General features: G+C 50.6%; 1 protein-coding gene across 1 annotated transcript; it reads left to right on the forward strand.

The window, feature by feature from the left end:
* The first annotated feature begins 120 nt into the window (after positions 1-120).
* On the forward strand, positions 121-2,968 carry SPZ1 (spermatogenic leucine zipper 1). Its single transcript, XM_008261874.5, has one exon. The coding sequence runs from the start codon at positions 1,613-1,615 to the stop codon at positions 2,678-2,680; it is 1,068 nt and encodes a 355-aa protein (XP_008260096.4). The 5' UTR covers positions 121-1,612; the 3' UTR covers positions 2,681-2,968.
* Positions 2,969-22,194: the final 19,226 nt, after the last annotated feature.

Below are 22,194 nucleotides of genomic sequence, written 5' to 3' on the forward strand. Positions count from 1 at the left end.
GACATGTTCACCGAAACTTGTCTCTGTGTTCCTCGTGGAAGAACGCCATCCCCCCACCATCCCAGCAGTGCACGGTTGGGCCCGCATGTTAAAAACTTAAAAAACTAAAATAAACGATAAAACAAGAAAAAAATTATTCGAAAAAGAGAATCTTCCATCTGTGGGTTTACTCTGCAATTGGCTGCAACAGCTGGGACTGGGCCAGCCTGAAGCCAGGAGTCTAGAACCCCATATCCGGGTCTCCCACGTGGGTGGCAGGGCCCCAGGCACTTGGGCCACCTTCCTCTGCTTCCCCAGGCACATCAGTGGGGAGCAGGGTACTGGGAGCCAGAGCAGCGCTCTGATGGGTGCTGGCCTTGCAGGCAGCGACTCAACGTGCGGTGCCACAGCAGCCGCCCACAGGTGCAGCTTTTTGATGATGTTGGATGCAAATCTAATATAATCCTTCATGTGAAACGATTTTTTGAGATTTATTTATTTTAAAGGCAGTGTTACAGAAAGAGAAGGAGAGAGGGAGGGAGGGAGGGAGGGAGGGAGAGAGAGAGAGAGAGAGAGAGAGATCTTCCATTGACTGGTTCAGTCCTCAGATGGACACAACAGCCAGGGCTGGGCCAGATGGAAGCCAAGCGCTTCTTGAGGGTCTCCCACGTGGGTGCAGGGGCTCCAAGCTCTTGGGCCAGCTTCCACCACTTTCCCAGGCCCATTATCAGGGAGCTGGATTGGAAGTGGAGCAGCTAGGACTTGAACTGGGGCCTGTATGGGACCCTGGCTCTTCAGGTGGCAGTTTAACCAGCTGTACCACAGTGCAGGCCCCGGAACTTTATAGAAATTTATTTACTTGAAAAGCAGAGAGACAGAAACAGATAGAGATCTTGCGTTTGCTGGTTCACTCCCCAAATGCCCACCACAGCCAGGGCTGGACTAGGCCTTCGTCCGGATCTCCATGTGGGTGGCAGGAAGCCTAGTACTGGAGCCATCACCTGCTGCCTCCCAGTGTGTGCATTAGCGGGGAGCTGGAATACAGCACAGAACCAGTCGCTGACTCCTGCCTGGATTCAACAGGGGCGGTGAACATCCCAATTAGCGTCTCAGCACTGTGCCTGGAGTACCTGCGACCCACATCAGAGAGCCAGTGGGCTGCGGTGTGGGGCAGGATGGGTGTGAGCTGAGGCAGGCCCCTTGCACGCTCAGGATGAGATGCCCCCAAGCCTAGACGAGCAAGGAAGGCAGGGAGAGTGGTGGAGCCCTTTCTTTCAACAGCTCGCGGTTGATTCTGATGCCCGAGTCAGTGGGCAGGACTTAAAGAGGCTTCCATTGTGACAAAAGGTGACGGAAGCTGTGGCCAGGCCACAATGGTGCCATGACAGAATAAAGACTCGGTTGCTAGGGTCAGGGAATAAAGAGGGGCAGGCTGGTGGAGGGGAGGTGGGGCCCTAGCGCTCAGCCCCCAGCTCCCCGACCCTCCCCGTCCCCTTAACCATCTGCGATGTCACCTTCCACCTGGACACCACCCCTCCAGGTCCAGGCTTGACTCTGGTCTCCACGCACTGCACAGGGGCCGCCACCCTCCCCTTCCTGGGATCTCCAAGGATTCTGCTCTCCCCCAGCGCCCATGGCCAGCACGGATGGCGCCGCTCAGAAGCCCACCCCCTCCCCACCCCTGAAACCCACCCCTCGTCCTCACCCGGAGTCTTCAGACTCCAACGTCACCGTGGCCTTGATCGAAATCGGCTCCCTGCCCGCCTTCAGCTGGGGGCCGAAGGTCACAGATGGGCAGGACACGCCGAGGTTTGAAAGGCTCCTGAAGGAAATTAAAGACGTCCTCAAAGGGGTGGTGAGCTGTGAAGACAAGATCACCGAAGCCGAGGAAAGCAGGATTTCCAAGGATGTGTCAGAACTTAAAGAAAAAATCCGAGGACTTGACAAGATGAATAAAATACTGCTGAGAAGTCTGCTTGTCACCCTGAACCCAGAGAAGGGGCAGAAGGCAGTGAGAGCAGGGCTGGCGCTGGAAGCCCAGAGCTCGGACGGCCCTGCACGGCCCGGGCGAGACGCGGCAGCCCGCCCGGAGGAGCAGAGGGCCCCGGGCAAGACAGCAGAGCCTGCGCCCCAGGCTCCGGGGGAAGCTGCCAGGCTCCGGCGCGGCTGGGAGCAGCTACTCCAGGAGGCCGAGCACTGGAGCCGGCAGCAGACGGAGCTCAGCGAGCTGATCAGATCCTGCCAAGTGGCTCAGAAGGACCCGAGGGACACTCTGGACAACAGTGGCGGCGATGTCCAACGCCAGGCAAGCGGGGCCGTGGCAGCCAAGCGCGAGCTGGAGGAACAAGCCAGGAAGCTCGGCCGCGACACCTACGCCTTGCACGTGGTCGCAGCTCTGCTGGAAAACGAATGCCAAATCCTACAGCAGAGAGTGGAGATTCTGCGGGAGTTCCACCACCGCCAGCAGGGGACCCTGCCGGAGAGGCCCGTTCCCATCATCCCCCAGCACCGGCAGAAGAATCAGAAGGCGTGGGAGGCGGAGAAAGCTGTGCCCTCTGAGCAGGGGACGTTTCAGAAGAAAGCCAGAGCCTACAGAAGCCTGGACGTGTGTCTCAGTAAGAAAGCACGGAACAACCGCTTCAACAGGCATATCGCAAGGGCTCTTACGGGAAAAAAGAGGCCAATCAGTAGCCCAAGGTAGAAAATAGGAAGACACAAGAAAAGGTGACTCCTTGAAAATCCACATCCACTATGTCCAACTTCAGGCATAATCAGTCATCCACCTAGGACAGAGCCTCTGGCTCGACCGAGAGGCTTGTAGAACAAGACACACACGTGTCTGATCCAGGACCCCAGTACCAACGCAACGGAGTGGGACCACTGTGTCAACACCAAGTTCATGACTTTTCGCCTGGACCATCTGCTTGGGTTTTATGGTTATAAGATCGAGATCCTATAACTCTTTACCCGAAAGTGAAAAGTTAAAGGCCCAATTTAGTGAAGCTGTAAATAAAACCAGACTGCAAAAGACAGCGATTTTTTTCTTTAATCATTTTCTGGGGGGAGGGAAGTTTGGGCGGCAGGGGGTGGGGGGAGGGTGTATTTAATGCTGTAATTGTGATTTTTATTTTATTTCAAAGTCAGAATTACAGAGAGAAAGGGAGAGACAAAATGGTTCTTTTACCCATTGGTACACCCCCTAGATGTTTGCAACGCACAGGGCTGGGCTAGGCCAAATCCAGGAGCCAGGAGTTTTATCCAGGTCTCCCAAATGGGTGGCAGGGGTCCCAACACTTGGGCCATCGTCAGCTGCTTTTCCCAGGCCATTAACAGGGAGCGAGATCAGAAGTGGGGAAGCCAGGACTCAAACTGGCACCCATATGGGATGCCAGCATCACAGGCGGCAGCTTTACCGGCTACACCACAATGCCAGCTCCAATCGTGATGCTTTAAAACTCCCTTTCTCAATATATGTTTCCTTTTCCTAGTACTCACTGAAGTGGGCAAGGCAATGCAGTAAAAGATACCGGCAAGCCACCCCAACAATCACTCTTCTCTGCGCATAAATATCCCCATCTGCTGGTTCCACTCTTCCTACTGTTCCTTCCTTGCTGCTCAACTGAATTGTGGGTAGGCTGGACAGCAGAGGCCTTTGGGGAAGGAGCCCTCAGCCTGTTAGAAGGGACGATGTCTCCCACCCCTCCAGATCGGGTCAGCAGAGCTCCCCGGGGATTAAGGCAATAGCTTCCATTAAGGAAACTAGATGTGTGCTTCCAAAAAAGACAGAGCAGGTGCACTTGACCTTATTCCTCTTACTAACTAAGCTAAAAACCCTCTACCTTTACCCAGACAAACCTAAGAAAACTCTGGAATACGGCTCGGAGGAGGTGGGCTGGTCAGGGACCCTGGGACTTGAGGATAGCCTGGTGTTGAGTTTCCTTGACTTCCTTTCTGCTGCTTCTATGTCCTGAGTGAAGTGACAAAAATGGCCCCCCAGTGAGCCTGCTCTCTCTCGTCAAAAGAGGAGTGGTACAATCTAACAAGATAGAAAGGGTCTGGCAAAAACTGCCCTTGTCCAGTCAGATGGCACATGGATGACCACATGCCCACCACCGTCTCCCATGCAGCAGGCACTGGGCACAGAGCCTCTACTCCCCCCCTCTTCCTCCAGGACGGTGCACAGGAGGCGGACAGGGAAGGCCCAGGGTTCGTCCTCCATCTGTTGGGAACAAGGTCAGGTCCTCTTACGCTGGAGAGGTCCTGTGGGGAGTCCAGACTTCTACCCCAGCCCCCTGCTGGCACAGCACCAGCAGCAGAAACCTGCAAAAATAGAGATGTAATAAGATCTAGGTTCTCAGAACACACTGCTCAAGATGTTCAGCAGACACGAGAAAAACCACATCACACCAAGAACAAGGAAAATCACAGCTTGGCAGAGAGCAGACAGTCACGGAGGACAAAACTGAGAGCGAGCACGCAGACACTGGAAATGACAAGACTTCTAAAGCAGTCCTCATGAAAATGCGCCATTGAGCAACTACAGTCACACTTGAAACACATGAGAAAGAAAGAGAAGCAGAGGCAAAGAGATATAAAGGAAGCGTGCGTGGCCATTGCAGAACTGAAAACCAGAATCAGTAACGGATTCGTTGGATGTTCAACAGAGGAATGATGATGTCAAAGGAAAGATTCCATGACCTTGAAAGGTAGAGCCACAGAAATCACCCGCTGTGAACAAGAGAATACACTCAGCAGGAGTCTCAAAAAGAGATAGAGTATGAGCTAAAAAAAAAAAAAGTATGAAAAGAAACAATGGCTAAAACTCGTTTTTTTTTTTATTTTTGATTTCTTTGACAGGCAGAGTGGACAGTGAGAGAGAGAGACAGAGAGAAAGGTCTTCCTTTGCTGTTGGTTCACCCTCCAATGGCCGCCGCGGCCGGCGCATCGCGCTGATCCGATGGCAGGAGCCAGGTACTTCTCCTGGTCTCCCATGGGGTGCAGGGCCCAAGCACTTGGGCCATCCTCCACTGCACTCCTGGGCCACAGCAGAGAGCTGGCCTGGAAGAGGGGCAACCGGGACAGAATCTGGCGCCCCGACCGGGACTAGAACCCGGTGTGCCGGCGCCGCAAGGCGGAGGATTAGCCTAGTGAGCCGCGGTGCCGGCTTCGCTTTTTAATATAGTAAAAGGTGTAAACCTACAGACTCAAGACACTGAGTGAACGCTGAATAGTGCACACTCAAAGAAATTCAAAACCACATAACTGCATTTCTGAAACCCAAAGACAAAGCAAAAGTCTCGAGAGCCGCTAGGGAGAAAGGACCCACTGGGTCAAGAGCTGTGCTTGTGCACTTCACGTCAGAAGCCATGGAGGCTGGAGGAGGTGGATATTTTTCAAAAACAGAAACAAAATAAATGAAATATCAACCGAATATGTTTTACCCAGTCAAAATATCCTTCAGGAAGGAAAACGCAATCAACAGGGGAAAGCTGAAACAGTCTGTCACCATCTGTTGGAAGAATCGCATAAATCATCCTCATTTTTTCTCATCAAGACATTGACCAATCCCAATAGCCCCAAACTCTGCTCTGCTCCTTTTCCATACAGAAATGTCACATGGGAGGTGCTAAAGAAATGACTGAAATGAGAAACAGCATGACCAAGCCAACCACTTCCTCTGCCTAGGTGTTCATCCGCACTACATGGACGAGTGCTGTCCCTGTCGCTTTCCTAGCAAATGTGAAGCGGCTACCTCCGCAGTCCTGGGCTGATGCCTTCACAGATTCACAGGGCACTACAGGAGTGCTGGCGTTGTGGAGGGAGCACAGCACAGACAACGCCACCCGCCACCCTCGAGGTGGTCCGAGGTTGCAACATTACACTGCGTGTAGCAGCACGCTAGAGTGAAGTTTCCCATTGGTGACAACGGTCACACGGCCACCTCCCTCTGAAAGTGACTGGGAAACAGGGTCTTTGGCTGGCCAGCCATATGCTCGGGAGAAGGAACCATTCATTTTGGCACGCTGCGGGGTTTAGAGAAAATAATATGTGTTTCCGCACAGCAAGGGCTTTCTGGGCAACTTTTATGAAAATCTGAGCGACCTTGGACTGAAAGCACGCTCTAGCAGGTGACGTACGACGGTACGGATGGTGAGAGCGCTAGTGAGTGACCTCGTTTCAGAGATGAATACTTGCATCTCAAGGCAGGGTAAAGCTGGCACCCTCGGAGACAGCTCTGGGCTGTGCGGCCGGAGACGCCGGGCTTGTCTGGCCCTGGAGAGGTCTATTGTCATCCCAACAGGTTGGAGTGAGAACTCGGGACGTTTCCATCTTGCCTTCCAGAAGCACAGGGGGCTTCGCCGTCCTCCTGGGAGGAGAGGAGGTCGGCTGTCCCTCTCTTGTGTGCAAACGCGCAGCCTCACCTTCTCAGGAGTGTGCAGTTCAGCACATTACGTGTGGGGCGGCACCTGCTCCTCCTCACATCTCCCCAGGGGCATGGACTGCGGCCTGGAGCCGTCATTGTTGTGTCACAGTATCCTGTGTCTGATGCAAAAGCCTCAGCACCAGGTGAAGGTGAGCACCAGGAACCCATCAGGTGGGCACTTGTGCACCCTAAGGTGCCACTCGGGACATCTGCGTCGCACATCAGAGTCCTGGGTTCAGGTCCCAGCCCCACTTCGGATCAGCTTCTTGCTCGTGCACAGCCTGGGAGTCAGCAGTTACGGGCCAGTTAATTCAGGCCCTGCCACCCACACAGGAGATCTGGATTGAGTTCCTGGTCCTACGCTCAGCGCAGCCCACTCCAGTCGTTATGGGCATTTCGGGAGTCCCCCAGTGGAGGGTGCTCTCTCTCTGTATGTGTCTCTCTGTGCCTCTCAAATGAGAAACACCAACAAGAAAACCTCATGCAGGATGGTCACAATCTCCACAAACAGCATCTACTATGAGCGTGAACATGGGCACAAGACATTTTGCTACGTTGCAAGTACTGGAAGTACATCCTAAAACACGGTTCCCCACTCCAGAAGCCAACATTCTTTCCTGTGTTTGGAATGTGTATCACTTTGTAAATAATCTAGATGCCAAAATCTCCTGTTACAGGCCTTAGTTACAGTGAAAAGAGAGGCTCTCATTATGGCGCAGCTAGTTAAGTCACTGCTTGCATTGCCAACAGCCCATAAATGATAGCAACCCATATTGGAATGCTAGTTTTTTTTTTAATTGAAAACATTTTTTTAAAAAGAGAATTACAGAGAGGTAGAAAGAGAGAAAGAGAGAGAGACAGAGACAGAGACAGAGAGAGAGAGATCTTCCACCTATTGGTTCACTCTTCAAGTGGCCATAACTGCCAGAGCTGAGCCAATCTGAAGCCAGGAGCCAAGAGCTTCTTCTAGGTCTCCCACATGGGTGCAGGCGCCCAATGACTTGGGCCATCCTCCACTGCTTGTTCTTGGCAATGAATTCTCCTCAGCAGAGAGCGTAAGATCCCAAGGCTGACTTGTTGGGCGCCACTGCGAAGCCATGGCATTTTCATGGGCGAGTGAAGCACGTTCAAGATGACGTGTTACGACTTCAGTAAGAAAAAGCACCTCGTTTGATCATTGCAATAAATGCCCAGAAACCATAAACCACAAGCACAGTCTTTTTATTTTTTTTTTCAATGGTTTCCTCCTCTGTAACTGCTGAGTGGTGTAAACGCACCACAGCGTAACTGCAAGCACACTGAAAGGTCTCTGGATGGTCTCCAGTTTTTAGCTTTTCTTTTTTAGAGATTTAGCTACTATTTACTTAGCTTTTTTTTTTTTTTTTTTTTTTTTGATAGGCAGAGTGGACAGTGAGAGAGAGACAGAGAGAGAAAGGTCTTCCTTTTTGCCGCTGGTTCACCCTCCAATGGCCGCCGCTGCAGCCGGCGCACCGCGCTGATCCGATGGCAGGAACCAGGAGCCAGGTGCTTTTCCTGGTCTCCCATGGGGTGCAGGGCCCAAGCACCTGGGCCATCCTCCACTGCACTCCCTGGCCATAGCAGAGAGCTGGCCTGGAAGAGGGGCAACCGGGACAGAATCCGGCGCCCCGACCGGGACTAGAACCCGGTGTGCCGGCGCCGCAAGGTGGAGGATTAGCCTATTGAGCCATGGCGCCGGCTTACTTAGCTTTTTTATTTTTAAAGATTTTTATTTATTTATTTGACAGGTATAGTTACAGACAGTGAGAGAGAGAGACAGAGAGAAAGGTCTTCCTTCCACTGGTTCACTCCCCTAATGGCCACTACAGCCGGCGCTGCGCCGATCCAAAGCCAGGAGCCAGGTGCTTCTCCTGGTCTCCCATGCGGGTGCAGGGCCCAAGCACTTGGACCATCCTCCACTGCACTCCCGGGCCACAGCAGAGAGCTGGCCTGGAAGAGGAGCAACTGGTACTAGAACCGGCGCCTATATGGGATGCCAGCACCGCAGGTGGAAGATTAACCTAGTGCACCATAGCGCCAGCCCCTTACTTTGTTTTATAAAAAAAGATTTAATTTATTTATTTGAAAGAGAGAGAGAGGAAGAGGGAGGGAGAGAGAGACACCTTCCATCTGCTAGTTTACTACCCAAATGGCTGAGACTGTCAGGCTGGGCCAGGCTGGAGCCAGGAGCCAGGAGCTCCACACAGGTCTCCTGTGATGGTGGCAGGGACCCAAGCACCTGTTGGTTTCTCATGCACAAGTAGCAGAGAGCTGGAACGGAACTGAAGCAGCCGGGACTCGATCAAGCACCCATATGGGATGCCAGCTTTGCAGGTGGCAGCTTAAACCCCTGCACCACAACGTTTACCTCGTTTTTAGTTTTTATAAATAAAGTTGCTACAAATGTGAATGTAGTTTTTCTTTTAAAATGTTTTATTTAAGGGCTGCTGCTGTGGCGCAGTGGGTTAAAGCCCTGGTCTGAAGCGCCGGCATCCCATATGGGCACTGGTTCTAGTCCTGGCTGCTCCACTTCCAATCCAGCTCCCTCTATGGCTTGGGAAAGCAGTAGAAGATGGCCCAAGTGCTTGGGCCACTGCACCCGCGTGGGAGACCTGGAAGAAGCTCCTGGCTCCTGGCTTTGGATTGGTGCAGCTCCAGCCACTGCGGCCATCTGGGGAGTGAGCCAGCAGATGGAAGACCTCTCTCTGTCTCTCTCTCTCTGTCTCTCTCTCTCTCTCTGTGTCTCTCTCTCTCTACCTCCATCTGTAACTGTTTCAAATAAATGAAATAAATCTTAAAAAAAATACAGAGAAACAGAGAGACCAAATAGAGATCTTCCCTCTGCTGGTTAGCTCCCCCATACCTGTACAGGGCTGAACCAGGCCACAGCCAGGGCTGGGAATTCATTGTGTTTCTCCCAGTGGGTGGCAGGGACCTGAGGCATCACCTGCTGCCCCCAGGGGTGCCCTTAGCAGGAAGGTTAAGTCGGGGGCCTGAGGCAGGATCTGAATGAAGGCACTGAGGTAGGACACAGGCGTCTTGGCCACCAGGTTAAATCCACACTCCCCAAGGTGTCACTTTCATGATGTCACACCAGGGGTCCACACTGTCAGCGTGATTTGTGACTGTTGCTGTCGACCTTGGTCACCTCATTTTTCACCGGGAACAGTGACCCCTGACCACTTCATGCCATGCTCTGTGGAAGGAAAGTCACCGCGCACCCACACTTTCACCGGGACATTCACCCACCTCTCTGACTGCGAATTGGTAGCAGTCAACACCCCAGGGCGACTCACAGCCTGGCCGGAACACTGTCACTTAATGCCTGAGTGAGCTTAGAGAAAGTTTCCATTCAAAACAGCTCAGAGGTGAGTCACGACACAAAATACCTGTGAATTCTTTATTTCCAAAAGAGCCAAATGTAATAAAACACACTTCCCCCAGAACCACGTGCGCATCGGTCTACCTGTTCTTAGCTTTGTTTTTGGGGGGTCTTGCAGCGAGTACACCAGCGTCACTGACAGACAACGCTTAGATTCAGGTCAGCAAACTACAGATGTTTATTATTATTTAAGTCACAGCTACTCCTACATGTGACCCAAGAGAAAAACCAGTTTTTCCTAGGTTTCCATGAACTGTTTAGCTACCTGGAAGACGCTAACGTGTTCATTATTCTTCTGCTACCTTGTTTCCTGGCCCCACGGTCTTGGCGCTGTTGGATGGACTCAGGGAGGACTTACCTCTGTCACTCTCTCCCAGGACGTCCGGCGAGTGCTTTGCACACATTGCGGATACGGTTGTGCTTAGAGCATCCGAAAGGCAGCTCTAACAAGAACAGACAGTAAGGAGCAGCACCCGGCATTAAAGGGCAGTGGCCTGTCAGCTGAGGGTCGTTCCATGAGCAACTTTTTTCCTTTTTAACCAGCATCAGGAACAACTGCTGATGTGTGGAGCCATCAAGACTGGAATTCCGGAGCCAGGGTCTGTAGAAGGACAGGACTAGGGGCTTGGAATGAGCAGCTGCGTGCCAGCAGCTGACGCCTGTAACCAGTGCTGGGGATTGCTTGGGCTCCGTCTCAGTCCGCTCAGGCGTCTGTGACACAATGCCACAGGCCTGGCAGCTGATACACCGCGAGTGTTTTTCTCACAGATCAGAAACTGGGGGGCCCGTGAGCAGGGCACCAGCAGACCCGGTGTGCGCCGGGTCTTCTGGCCTCCAGACAGTGCCTCCCTGGTGAATCCTCACATGGGGAAAGTGAGGCGCGAGCTACCCTCGGGCAGACTTTATCAGCAAGTGCTGGCGCTCACCTGAGTGCCACCGTGGTGACCGGATCACCGCCACAAAGCCAGCCGCGCCTCCTGGGGTTGTCACTGGATTACCACTTGATTTCCAGGTGGGGATTAAAAACTGAAATTGGAATGGCCCTTTTGCTGCTTGTTTTGCCAAAGCTAAAGTGACACACTAGAAATCGGGGGATATCTTTACAACTTGAACGAACTTGGCCTTTCAACCAAAGTCACTGAGACTCGGACAGGTGGGGTTTACCACTCACTGCCGGGAGGGAGAGCGGATGCCACAGGAAACCGCCACGTGGCAGTAAAGGTGTTAGGAAACGCTTGCAGGATGTGGGCTTGTGTTAGGGTATGCTGGGGGGCTCAGGAGGCTGGGATTGGCTCTGGACTGGAGATGGCCAGGAAGGAGGGGTGATTTGGCAATTCGGTGATTTGGCGTCTAACTACATCTCCCCTCTGGGAAGGGAAGAGCAAACCCACACCAAGGCTGCTCTGGGTAGGGAAGCAGCTAACACGCACAACAGCCACTCTCGGGAGATGCTGCTGGTTTTTTTTTTTTATTTTTTTATTTATTTTTTTTTAGAGATTTATTATTTATTTGAAAGGCAAGAGTTACAGAGAGGCAGAGAGATGTCTTCCATCTGCTGGTTCACTTCCCAAGTGGCTACAATGGCCAGAGCAGAGCCAATCCAAAGCCAGAAGTCAGGAGTTTCTTCCGGTGCGGGTGCAGGGCCCAAGGACTTGGTCCATCTTCCACTGCTTTCCTAGGCCACAGCAGAGAGCTGGATGGGAAGTGGAGCAGCTGGCACTCAAATAGGCACCCACATTGGATACCAGCACTGCAAGCGGCAGCTTTACCGCTACGCCACAGCGCCAGCCCCGATGCCAAAAATATGAAACTGACGTCATGATGTCTACTAAACTCACGCACTTTTTTGTTAACTTCAGAATTGAATCCTTGTCTTGAAGTTTTTATTACTAACTTTCAGAATGAAGGCATGTATGTTTCATATTTTCTAACTTTCCTACTCCTCATTTTACAGAATTTGAATCTTCCTAAAATATCAGTCCAGTGAACATCCATCCGTCCCAGGGTCTGGCCCCTGATTTTGTAGACTCAGAAAAAATCAGTTTGTAAGCCAGCCAAAGTCACAGGAGACACATATGTCGGCAAGAGTGCCGATATAGTAAGTTGTAATATGAAATATGACCGTCGACAGTAGTAACTGTTAATAATGAACTTCCCGGAGTTTCTGCTGTGATCAGCGGGGCCACCAGGAGTCACAATAAGGGGCTCTCGTGTCTGCTGTGGTCGGCAGGTGCCACGAATCAGTCTGTGAAACCTCACGGACCACACAGGCAGCCTCGTGTGGTGGCCACCGCGTCATTTGAGACGCACTGGACTAGCCGACGTCCGTCTGCCTCCCCTCAGCCTCCTACCTCTGCTCGGTTCCTCCCTCGCCCTCCCCAGGACTCCGTCCCCAGAGCTGCTGTGGCTGCTGTTATCATCTCCACGCCCGTGCAGTCCTCATGTCCCTGGTAAATGTCCTCACCGTTTAGATCAACGTAACGTGTGGTGGTGAAAACCGAGGGGGCTCTCTCTTTCCACTTCCTTTTCTTTGGAAAAAAATCTGAAAATGTCCGGTTTGTACTATTACTTGTTTTTATTTTTATAACTACAAATTCCATAGTTATTCAGGTCAAAAATTAAACGTGCTGTTCGTCTATGTTCATCTGACTCACCAGGCTCACAAATGTAATAAGCCTGTGGTAATCTCTTTTTGATTAAAAAGCAGCATTGCTTAGTTTAATATGTTTAATCCTGACTTACTCAGTCACGCATGTCTAATGCTCCAAGGTCAGGTTTAATGACTCAGTCCAAAAGATCCACGTGTTTCCCAGCATGGGCAGTTTTGAAGAGTAGGAAAGGATACTTTTCTGATTTAAAAACTTGCTTATGGTTAAAAAAAAAAAGAGGAAAGTACAAAATAAACAAGGTATCAAGAAGAAAAATCAGGGCCGGCGCTGTGGCGTAGTGGGTAAGGCTGCCACCTGCAGTGCTGGCATCTCATATGGATGCTGGTTCGAGTCCCGGCTGCTCCATTTCCCATCCAGCTCTCTGCTATGACCTGGGAAAGAGCGGAAGATGGCCCAAGTCCTTCAGCTTCCCTGGAGGAAGCTCCTGGCTCCTGGCTTTGGATCGGCACAGCTCTGGCCGTTGTGGCTATCTGGGGAGTGAACTAGCAGATGGAAGACCTCTCTCTCTCTCTCTCTCTCTCTCTCTCTGTGCCTCTGCCTCTCTGTAACTCTGCCTTGAAAATAAATAAATAAATTTGAAATCTTAAAAAGAAAAAAGAAGAAAAATCAGCTGAATCCTCCCACTTAGAGGCATCAAGTTACCGATAACATCCGGGTTGTGTGTTTCTTTTAGGTTTTCTCTACACATCTGACATTATAAGGTTACTCTTCTCCCCCAACATCATCACGTAATAAGCATTTCTCCATCTCTGAAAATGTAAACGGGGCTGGCCGTCCCACATCAGAGTGCCACTTTGCATCTCAGCTGCTCTGTTTCTGATGCAGCTAATGCACCTGATGATGGCCCAAGTGTTTGGGCCCTTACACACACATGAGAAACCTGGATGGAATCGCTGGCTCCTGGTTTCCGCCCATCCCAGAATATAGTTTAACTTAATTATGCATGGATAAAATAACTCAGTACATATATAATATATCTCAATTTCAGATATTACTTATGTGTAGGAATAATTATCAATGGGCTTTTTTTTTTTTTTAAACAGATAGAGTTAGACAGTGAGAGAGAGAGACAGAGAGAAAGGTCTTCCTTCCGTTGCTTCACCCCCGAGATGGCCGCTACGGCCAGAGCTACGCCGATCCGAAGCCAGGTACTTCCTCCCAGTCTCCCATGCGGGTGCAGGGGCCCAAGCACTTGGGCCATCCTCCACTGCCCTCCCGGGCCACAGCAGAGAGCTGGACTGGAAGAGAAGCAACCGGGACTAGAACCGGCATCCATATGGGATGCCGGCACCTCAGGCGGAGGATTAGCCAAGTGAGCCACAGGCCGGCCCCATCAATGGGCTTTTTGAACCCCACTCCCATCTAGAAGATTCCTCACCATGGAAACACCACTGTCTACTTGGTTACTGTCCTGAGGTGTCCCCCCGATTTTCTCATTCAAACGAATATCAGTGGGATTTGACCTTCCTGTCGTGCAAGCTGTCTTTGCATAGTCTTCGCCCATATTCTACCACAGCCAAAGTGCAAAGTGTTCTTCCCATCGACTCGCAGGGCAGGTGTCACGTGCATGCAGCCTGTGCTGGCACACCAGGCCCTGGGCGAGGGAAGCCTTGCCTGCTTTAGCACTCTGCAGTGCCACCTCGAAATCATTCACAACTGTGGACCCAAGTCTGCACATTTCATTTCGCCCTGGGCTCCACAAATCCCGTAGCCCATCCTGTCAGTTCATGTCATTTTGCTTTGTATGTAGCAAGGCTATGGACCCTTGGCTGCATGGCCCAGGAAATAGTCTTATTCAGCTTGATTTTATGCAGGAGAAAATCAGTGCCCCTTATATATTTTTCACGATTATGCATTCTATATTTGAGTGATTGATAGACTCATGTCTGGCAATAGCTACTGTTAAAAATTTATGCTTGGGGCCAGCGCTGTGGTGCAGCAGGCTAAAACCCCAGCCTGCAGCGCCAGCATCCTATAGGGGTGCCGGTTCTAGTCCCAGCTGCTCCTCTTCCCATTCAGCTCTCTGCTACAGCCTGGGAAAGCAGTAGAAGATGGCCCAAGTTCTTGGGCCCCTGCACCCACGTGGGAGACCCAGAAGAAGCTCCTGGCTCCTGGCTTGGGATCGGTGCAGCTCTGGCCGTTGTGGCCATCTGGGGAGTGAAGCAGCAGATGGAAGACCTCTCTCTTTGTCTCTACCTCTCTCTGTAGCTCTGTATTTCAAATAAATAAAATAAAATCTTAAAAAAAAAAAAAAGACTACAGGTAGCCACCGTTGGAGCACAGAAAATGACAGCCCAAAGTGAGGCCCTTGGAAGCAGCCCAGGAGCAAAGCCACTCGGACCTTCTGCTACCCCGTCTCTGACCACTCCTTCTCTCCAAGGCAAGCCACAGAGACTGGCAGGCGTCGAAACCAGAACCCGCAGTAACACCTACTGCTGTTCCTCCAGCTTTCCCCACCTTTCTGGGAAACAGCTGGCCATAAAGAAACTCGGCCCTGCCTTATTTGGTTGTAGCTCAAAGACCCTGTTCTAGAAAGGGGCCTGCCCCGTGAGGGAGGAAGAGAGGGTGCCCACAGAGGCCAAGGAGACTCTGGATGGGCCCTGCCGGCTCTCCGCCCCGGTCTGTCAACTGTCAGCTCCAATCACAGTTCTCCACAGCTGCCTAAACCTCATCAAACCAGAGGACAGAAAGGGACTGTTCACCATGGGTCTTTGATGTCCCCTTTGAAGGCCCCTAAGTCACATAAAACTAGGACCACACACATTTACCATGGTTTTCCCTTGCTGACCTGTCTTTTGTTGTAGGGGCATGGATCCTGCCCTCTGTGACGGGCGGGCAGGGGATCACCCCCATGGGGCCTTGCCTGGAAATCAGTGTCGACTCCCACCTTCCAGAGCCAACTCCCTCACCTGCTTCCTCCTCCAAGACCAGCCCTTCCCCCTCAGGGGGACTCTTTGGTTTACCACGCTTTATGACAGATCACATCTATTTACATTCGAACACCTTTATCGTCCCTGCCATTTGTTGTCCTCTTCTGCTGCTAGATTGTTGTTTTTTTTTAATATTTAAAAAAATTTTTTTTAATTTTTTGACAGGCAGAGTGGACAGTGAGAGAGAGAGACAGAGAGAAAGGTCTTCCTTTGCCGTTGGTTCACCCTCCAATGGCCGCTGCGGCTGGCGCGCTGCGGCCGGTGCACCACGCTGATCCGATGGCAGGAGCCAGGAGCCAGGTGCTTTTCCTGGTCTCCCATGGGGTGCAGGGCCCAAGCACTTGGGCCATCCTCCACTGCACTCCCTGGCCACAGCAGAGAGCTGGCCTGGAAGAGGGGCAACCGGGACAGAATCCGGCGCCCCGACCGGGACTAGAACCTGGTGTGCCGGCGCTGCAGGTGGAGAATTAGCCTAGTGAGCTGCGGTGCCGGCCTTAGATTGTTTTTCTATTTGGGAGAATTGTGTGGCCTGGGGTGAGAATGACACTAACATCGCTTTTCCCATTGAAATCATGGGAATGCTTTCTCACTTGATGGCGGGAGGAAATTAAAGCCCAGGTATTATTGTACTTGTGTGTTTTCTGAAAATGGACAATTCATTTGGTGTCCTGCTCCTTTTCGTGGGCAGTGTATCCTGGACGTCTTCTACAGCAGCATATGCGATTCTGTAGGTAAAGATTTTAGAACAGATTCTTGTGTGTGGTCTTGTTTAAAGCAAGTGAGCTTCATGGGTTTCTTCTAAAATCTTCTCTGTAGTGTTCATTAACATCCTTCTGCATGTCTTTCTTCTAGGCACTTTCAATTTAATATGACCCGTGGCTCTGGGCTTGTCACATGCGTCTGGTGACTTGTGACTCCAAGGGCATGCAAAGGTCAGTGTGTGCTTCTCTTCCAATCCGATGTAGAGATCTCTCTGAAGATGTGACAGTTTCACGGCCGTGGGGAAGGTTATAGGTGCTGAGTCTTTCTGACGGCAGGTTTATACTTCACTTGGAATCCTGACGCGGGGTGCCCAGGTCTGTCTACAGATCCTGCCCGGCAGAGGTGGGGAGGAAACTTGGGTCAGGGTGGGCGCTGTGCCCACTTCCAGGTCTTGGAAGGCAAACAGGCAGTCTGAGAGCACAACACCGCATTGTGTAGCTGCTTTGCTTCCCCGCCCGGGAAGGCTGCTCCTCTCCTTTCCCTGCGGGCCCTGCGTGCCTGGCTCCTGAGGACAACTCCTGGGGCCTGGAGTTCTTGCCTCGTGACCACGTGTGTGGTCAGGGATGGCCTGACACTTGCGCTTTCTGTGCCACCAGGCGCTCCTCTACCTGCAACGCAGACTTGCTGAAGGGTTTTGTAGGAGCGAGGGGTGAGTATATAATATTGTTTTCTTATTTGATTCTGCAACATTTATAAGCAATTTAAGTGTTAGTCTGATATTAAATCGAAGACATTGACAAGGGTCTTTACTGAGGCTTCAAGAGATGTCTCAGATATTTTCTTTCTTTTTTTTTTTTTTTAATTTATTTGACAGGTAGAGTTATAGACAGTGAGAGAGAGAAAGACAGAGAGAAAGGTCTTCCTTTCATTGGTTCACTCCCCAGATGGCCACTACGGCCGGCGCTGTACCAATCTGAAGCCAGGAGCCAGGTGCTTCTTCCTGGTCTCCCATGGGGTGCAGGGCCCAAGCATTTGGGCCATCCTCCACTGCACTCCCGGGCCACAGCAGAGAGCTGGCCTGGAAGAGGAGCAACTGGGACTGGAACCTGGCACCCATATGGGATGCTGGCGCCGCAGGCAGAGGATTAACCAAGTGAGCCACGGTGCCGGCCCATCAGATATTTTCTTTAAAATGATAGAATAATCTGTATTAGTAAGTGTAATTTTTTTTTGCCCTAAATTGGTTTCTTTCTGGTAATTGAGTTTTTTTCTTCAGCTAGTCACACACGCCAGATTAATTCATCAGGCTATTTTCCATGAGACAGTATTTTCTCCCTGTTAAATAAATGTCTCGCAAATAAAAATAGAATTTGAGCAGGATTATTTATCTATATTTTATGTATGTATACATATTTTAATGGTTTATTTACTTATTTGAAAGACAAAGTTACAGAGAGAAAGGAAGAGAGACAGATTGGTTCACTCCCCAAACGGTTGCAACATCTGGTGCTCTGCCAGGCTGAAGCCAGGGGCCTGGAACTACATACGGGTCTCTCACATGGGTGTAGAGGCCCAAGTACTTGAACCATCTTCTGCTGCTTTCCCAGGTGCCTTGGCAGGGGGCTGGATTGGAAGTGGAGCAGCCAGGACACAAACCAGCACTCAGATAGGATGCCAGTGTCACAAGCAGTGACTTAACCTGCTACACCACAATGCCAGCTCCTGAATAGGATGTATTTTAAAACACAGGAATCAACATTTTTATTTGTAAATTTATATTATATATTATTGTAGATATGTAAATATATGTAGATTTACAGAAATCCTTAAGTATTGTATCTCCAAATCCATAGTTTTCCATCTTATTAACTCATTTAAAATTTTAAAATAATTTATTTGAAAGTCAGAGAGACAGAGAAAGAAAGAGATGGAAACAGAGTGAGCAAAATCTTCCATTGGCTGGTTCACTCCCCAAATACTGGCAAGAGCCTAAGTTGGGCCAGGCTGAAGCCAGGAGCCTGGAATTCAATCCAGGTCTCCTAAATGGGTGGTAGGACCCAAGCACTTGAGTCATCACCTGCTGTGTCCTAGGTGTGTTAGTAGGAAGCTGGACTTAAAGCAGGGGTGGGCCTTGAACCCAGGAACTCTGATGTGCCGTACATGTGTCCCAGATGGTGTGCTAACAATTGCACCAAACAACCATCCCCCACATGCTATTCCTGTGAAACTGAGAACCACTGATGAAATGTAACATTTTAATAGGCTTCAAGGTAGCTTAAAATATATAAAAGATAACCTTTTGTTTTAAAAAAAGAGATTTATTTGTTTATTTGAAAGGCAAAGTTACACAGAGAAAAAGGGAGAAACAGAGAGAAAAAGATCTTCCATCTGCTGGTTCACTCCCCAAATGGCCACATGGCTGGCGCTGGGCCAGACCCAAGCCAGGAGCCTGAAATTCCATCTGAGTCTTGTACTTGGGTGCAAGGGCTGAAGGACTTGGGGCATCTTCCACTGCTTTCCCAGACACACTAGCAGGGAGCTGGATCGGAAGTAGGGCAGTCAGGACTTGAACCTCTATAGGGGATGCCAGGATTGCAGACGGCAGCTTAACCCACTGTGCCACAGGGCTGGCCCCTAAACCTTCTTCTTATAATCATGTCAAGTAACAGAATCAATAAGAAATGTTAACAAACCAGCCTATATGGAAAAATAAATCTCGCCAAATGTAAGAGCAAGGTTTTAAAAAACTTTATGACTAGCTATTTCACAGTGTGAATTTAACTTATAATGAGAAATTTATGGCATTTAGTTTGAACAAATCAATCAGCAAGAGGAAGGGGGGGCTGGTGCCGTTTGCGGCGCTGGCACCCTGGGTTCTAGTCCCGGTTGGGGCACCGGTTCTGTCCCGGTTGCTCCTCTTCCTGTCCAGCTCTCTGCTGTGGCCTGGGAAGGTAGTGGAGGCTGGCCCAAGTGCTTGGGCCCCTGCACCCGCATGGGAGACCAAGAGGAAGCACCTGGCTCCTGGCTTTGAATCAGTGCAGTGTGCTGGCCTTAGCGGCCATTGGGGGGGGGGGGTGAACCAATGGGAGGAAGACCTTTCTCTATGTCTCTCTCACTAACTCTGCCTGTCAAAAAAAATTAAAAAAAAAAAAAAAGAGGAAGGGGCCACTGATCGGCCTAAACACAAAAGTGGAAGTTGCAGAGGGGCTTAGCATATAATTTATGTCTGCATTTGTTTTGTCTATAAAGTTGGAGAGCTTTCTGGTTCCCCTGCCTTCTGGCTTTTTGAATGCATGGCAGAGGAAGCTTTACTCTGGGCTCTGTGTAGGGGTAAGATGTGTGGCGGCACCGATGTCCTTTGGTGACTTCCAGGTTGTTCCTGGAACACATCTCCCAAGTCACAGTTTCAGTGTGGACCTCTACTCAAGTCTTTGCAAAGCCCAAGGACTTCCTTACAAACTCAGGGCTCTGCAGAACTCAGCCTGAAAACCAGAGCCTGCAGACTCACCGCAGGGCCCTGGGTGAGCAATCGTGGTTCGCACGCAAGGCCTGCCTCACGCCCTGTTGTGTGGGGTGCATTTTTTAAGTAGAGTTTTTTCCATCAATCTGAGATTGGCCACTGTCTGTTAACTGACCAGATCATAAAGATAGCCTGGTGGCCACTTCCGTTCATTCTTCGTACGAGCCATTGGTCTAGTGTGCTCTGTTGCCTTGTGTCCTCCTTCTACGTGATGAGTGGTCACTTGTCTCCATCGTGCATGGCGGAGAGGCTCCGGCCACGGCCGCAGGAAGGCTCAGGCATTGCCCAGTCTACCGCCTCTAGGAAGGGCTGTCCTCTGGAGAAGCTACTACGGCTGCTCCCTGGGGCTTAGTCAGAGTGCCTTACTCGTTCAAGGTCACTCAACCAGCAAATCGCGGCCCTGAGTCAGCCCACACTATCTGAAGCTGACACCCATGGTTGTGCTTTGTGGTAGAAAACCAACGCCTTAAATTTACATAGCACCTTGAATAGGAAAACCTCACGTTACTCAAGACAGAGATAGCCACTGATTGCTGAACACGACGTCGACCGCAACTGTGCACCACAGAGTGACTGAGGTGTTTCTATTTCAGCTGCTGATTACTGCTTTCTTTCTTGTTTTCATTTTCACATGTGTGTTTTAAGCCAAAGATCCCAGCTCACTGTGGCAGTTTGGGAATGCATACTAATTTTCATTCAGAAGTGTTTTTTTTTTTTTCAACTACAGAGCTAATTTTCTTTAAAAGATTTATTTATGTATTAGAAAGGCAGAGTGACAGAGAGAGAGGAAGAGACAGAGAGAGACAGAGATCTTCCCTCTGCTGGTTCATTCTCCAAGTGGCCCCAGCTTACGATAGGAACCAGGAACTCTATTTGGGTTTCCCATAGGGATGCAGGGGCCCAAACACTGGAGTCCCGGGGAAACTTGGGCCCCTGGTTTCCACCTGACCCAGACCCAACTACTGTGGGCATTTGGGAGCGAACCAGTGGATGGAAGATCTCTCTGTGTCTCTCTCTCTGCCTTTCAAACAAATAAATTTTAAATATTTTTAAATAAACTAAAAATCAGACTAGCCTATAGTGCAGCAACCCCAGTTCTGGGAGTGTATGCAAAGGCACTGAAATCAAGTGTATGCAAAGGCGCCCAATATGGGACGCTGGCACTGCAGCCTTACCCGTTACATCTGTGTTCCGGAGTGTTACTCAGCATTTCCTCAGTGAAAACGGTGCTGCGTGAGTGAGGCAGGTGACCGCTCAGTCAGGAGAGCTTACGGAACAGGCTTTTCTAGAAGGATCTACAATTAGAACAGTGCAAAATCACACCTGCCTGTTTGTAAGGAATATATCTTACAGCCAATGGAAGTCTAGAAAGCAATTTTATAATAAGTTCTACATGAAAACATTTCAAGCTTTAAAAGGTGTGGCCTAATGTGAACAGACTGTCTCCTTAAATGATAGGAATCAGAATTTGTTGGGGAGATAAATCTTTTTTTAAAGATTTATTTATTTGAAAGGCAGAATTACAGAGAGAGAAACAAGCACAGACAGAGTCTCTCATCTACTGGTTCACTCCCCAAATGGCTGCAACAGCTGTGGCTGGGCCAGACTGAAGCCAGGAGACTGGAGTTTCTTCCAGGTATCCCACATGGGTGCAAGGGCCCAAGCACTTGGCCCATCCTCCACTGCCCTCCCAGGCCCCAGCAGAGAGCTGGATTGGAAAGGGAGCAGCAGGGACATGAACCGGCGCCCATATGGGACGCTGGCACTGCAGGTGGCAGCCTTACCCGTTATACCACAACACCAGCCCCTCATTTTTAAATGTGTTACGTGAAGGACTCTTTATTGTAAATTGATTTTATGTACTTGAAAGGCAGACACAAAGAGATTGTCCATCCACTGGCTCACTCCCCAGATGCCCACAACTGCGAGGCTGGGCCAGGCTGAAGCCAGGAGCTGGGAGCTCAGTCCAGGTCTCCACGTAGGTGGAGGGACTCAGCCACTTGAGCCATCCCCTGCTGCCTCCCAGGCTCTGCAGTAGTAGGAAGCTGAATCAGGAGTGGGAGCCAAGCCTTGACGCAGGTACTCTGGCAAGGGGAAGCAGGCAATGTCTAAACCACTGCAGCGAACATCAGTCCCAGGGAGTCGTGTTTTCTCTCCCACTTCTGATGAGTCCTTCAGAACTGAACTCCACGTAACTTTTGCCTTGAGAGGAGCAGCAATCATCATTGTGAGGAGCCAGGGGCACAGGAGTTTTAGAACAGTAGACAATGGGGTCGGTGCTGTGGCACCCCAGCCTGCAGCGCCCGCATCCCATATGGGAGCCAGTTCAAGTCCCAGCTGCTCCTCTTCCAATCCAGCGCTCTGCTAATGGCCTGGGAAAGCAGCGGAAGATGACCCAAGTCCTTGGGCCCCTGTACCCCCGTGGGAGTCTTAGAAGAAGCTCTTGGCTCCTGGCTTCAGATCAGCTCAGCTCTGGCTATTGCAGTCATTTGGGGAGTGAACCAGCGGAATGGAAGACCTCCCTCTCTCTGACTCTACCTCTCTCTGTAACTCTGTTTTTCAAATAAATA

The sequence above is a fragment of the Oryctolagus cuniculus genome, chromosome 14, assembly GCF_051225735.1.
Source record: "Oryctolagus cuniculus isolate XC-2025 breed Fujian yellow rabbit chromosome 14, ASM5122573v1, whole genome shotgun sequence".
NCBI lineage: Eukaryota > Metazoa > Chordata > Mammalia > Lagomorpha > Leporidae > Oryctolagus > Oryctolagus cuniculus.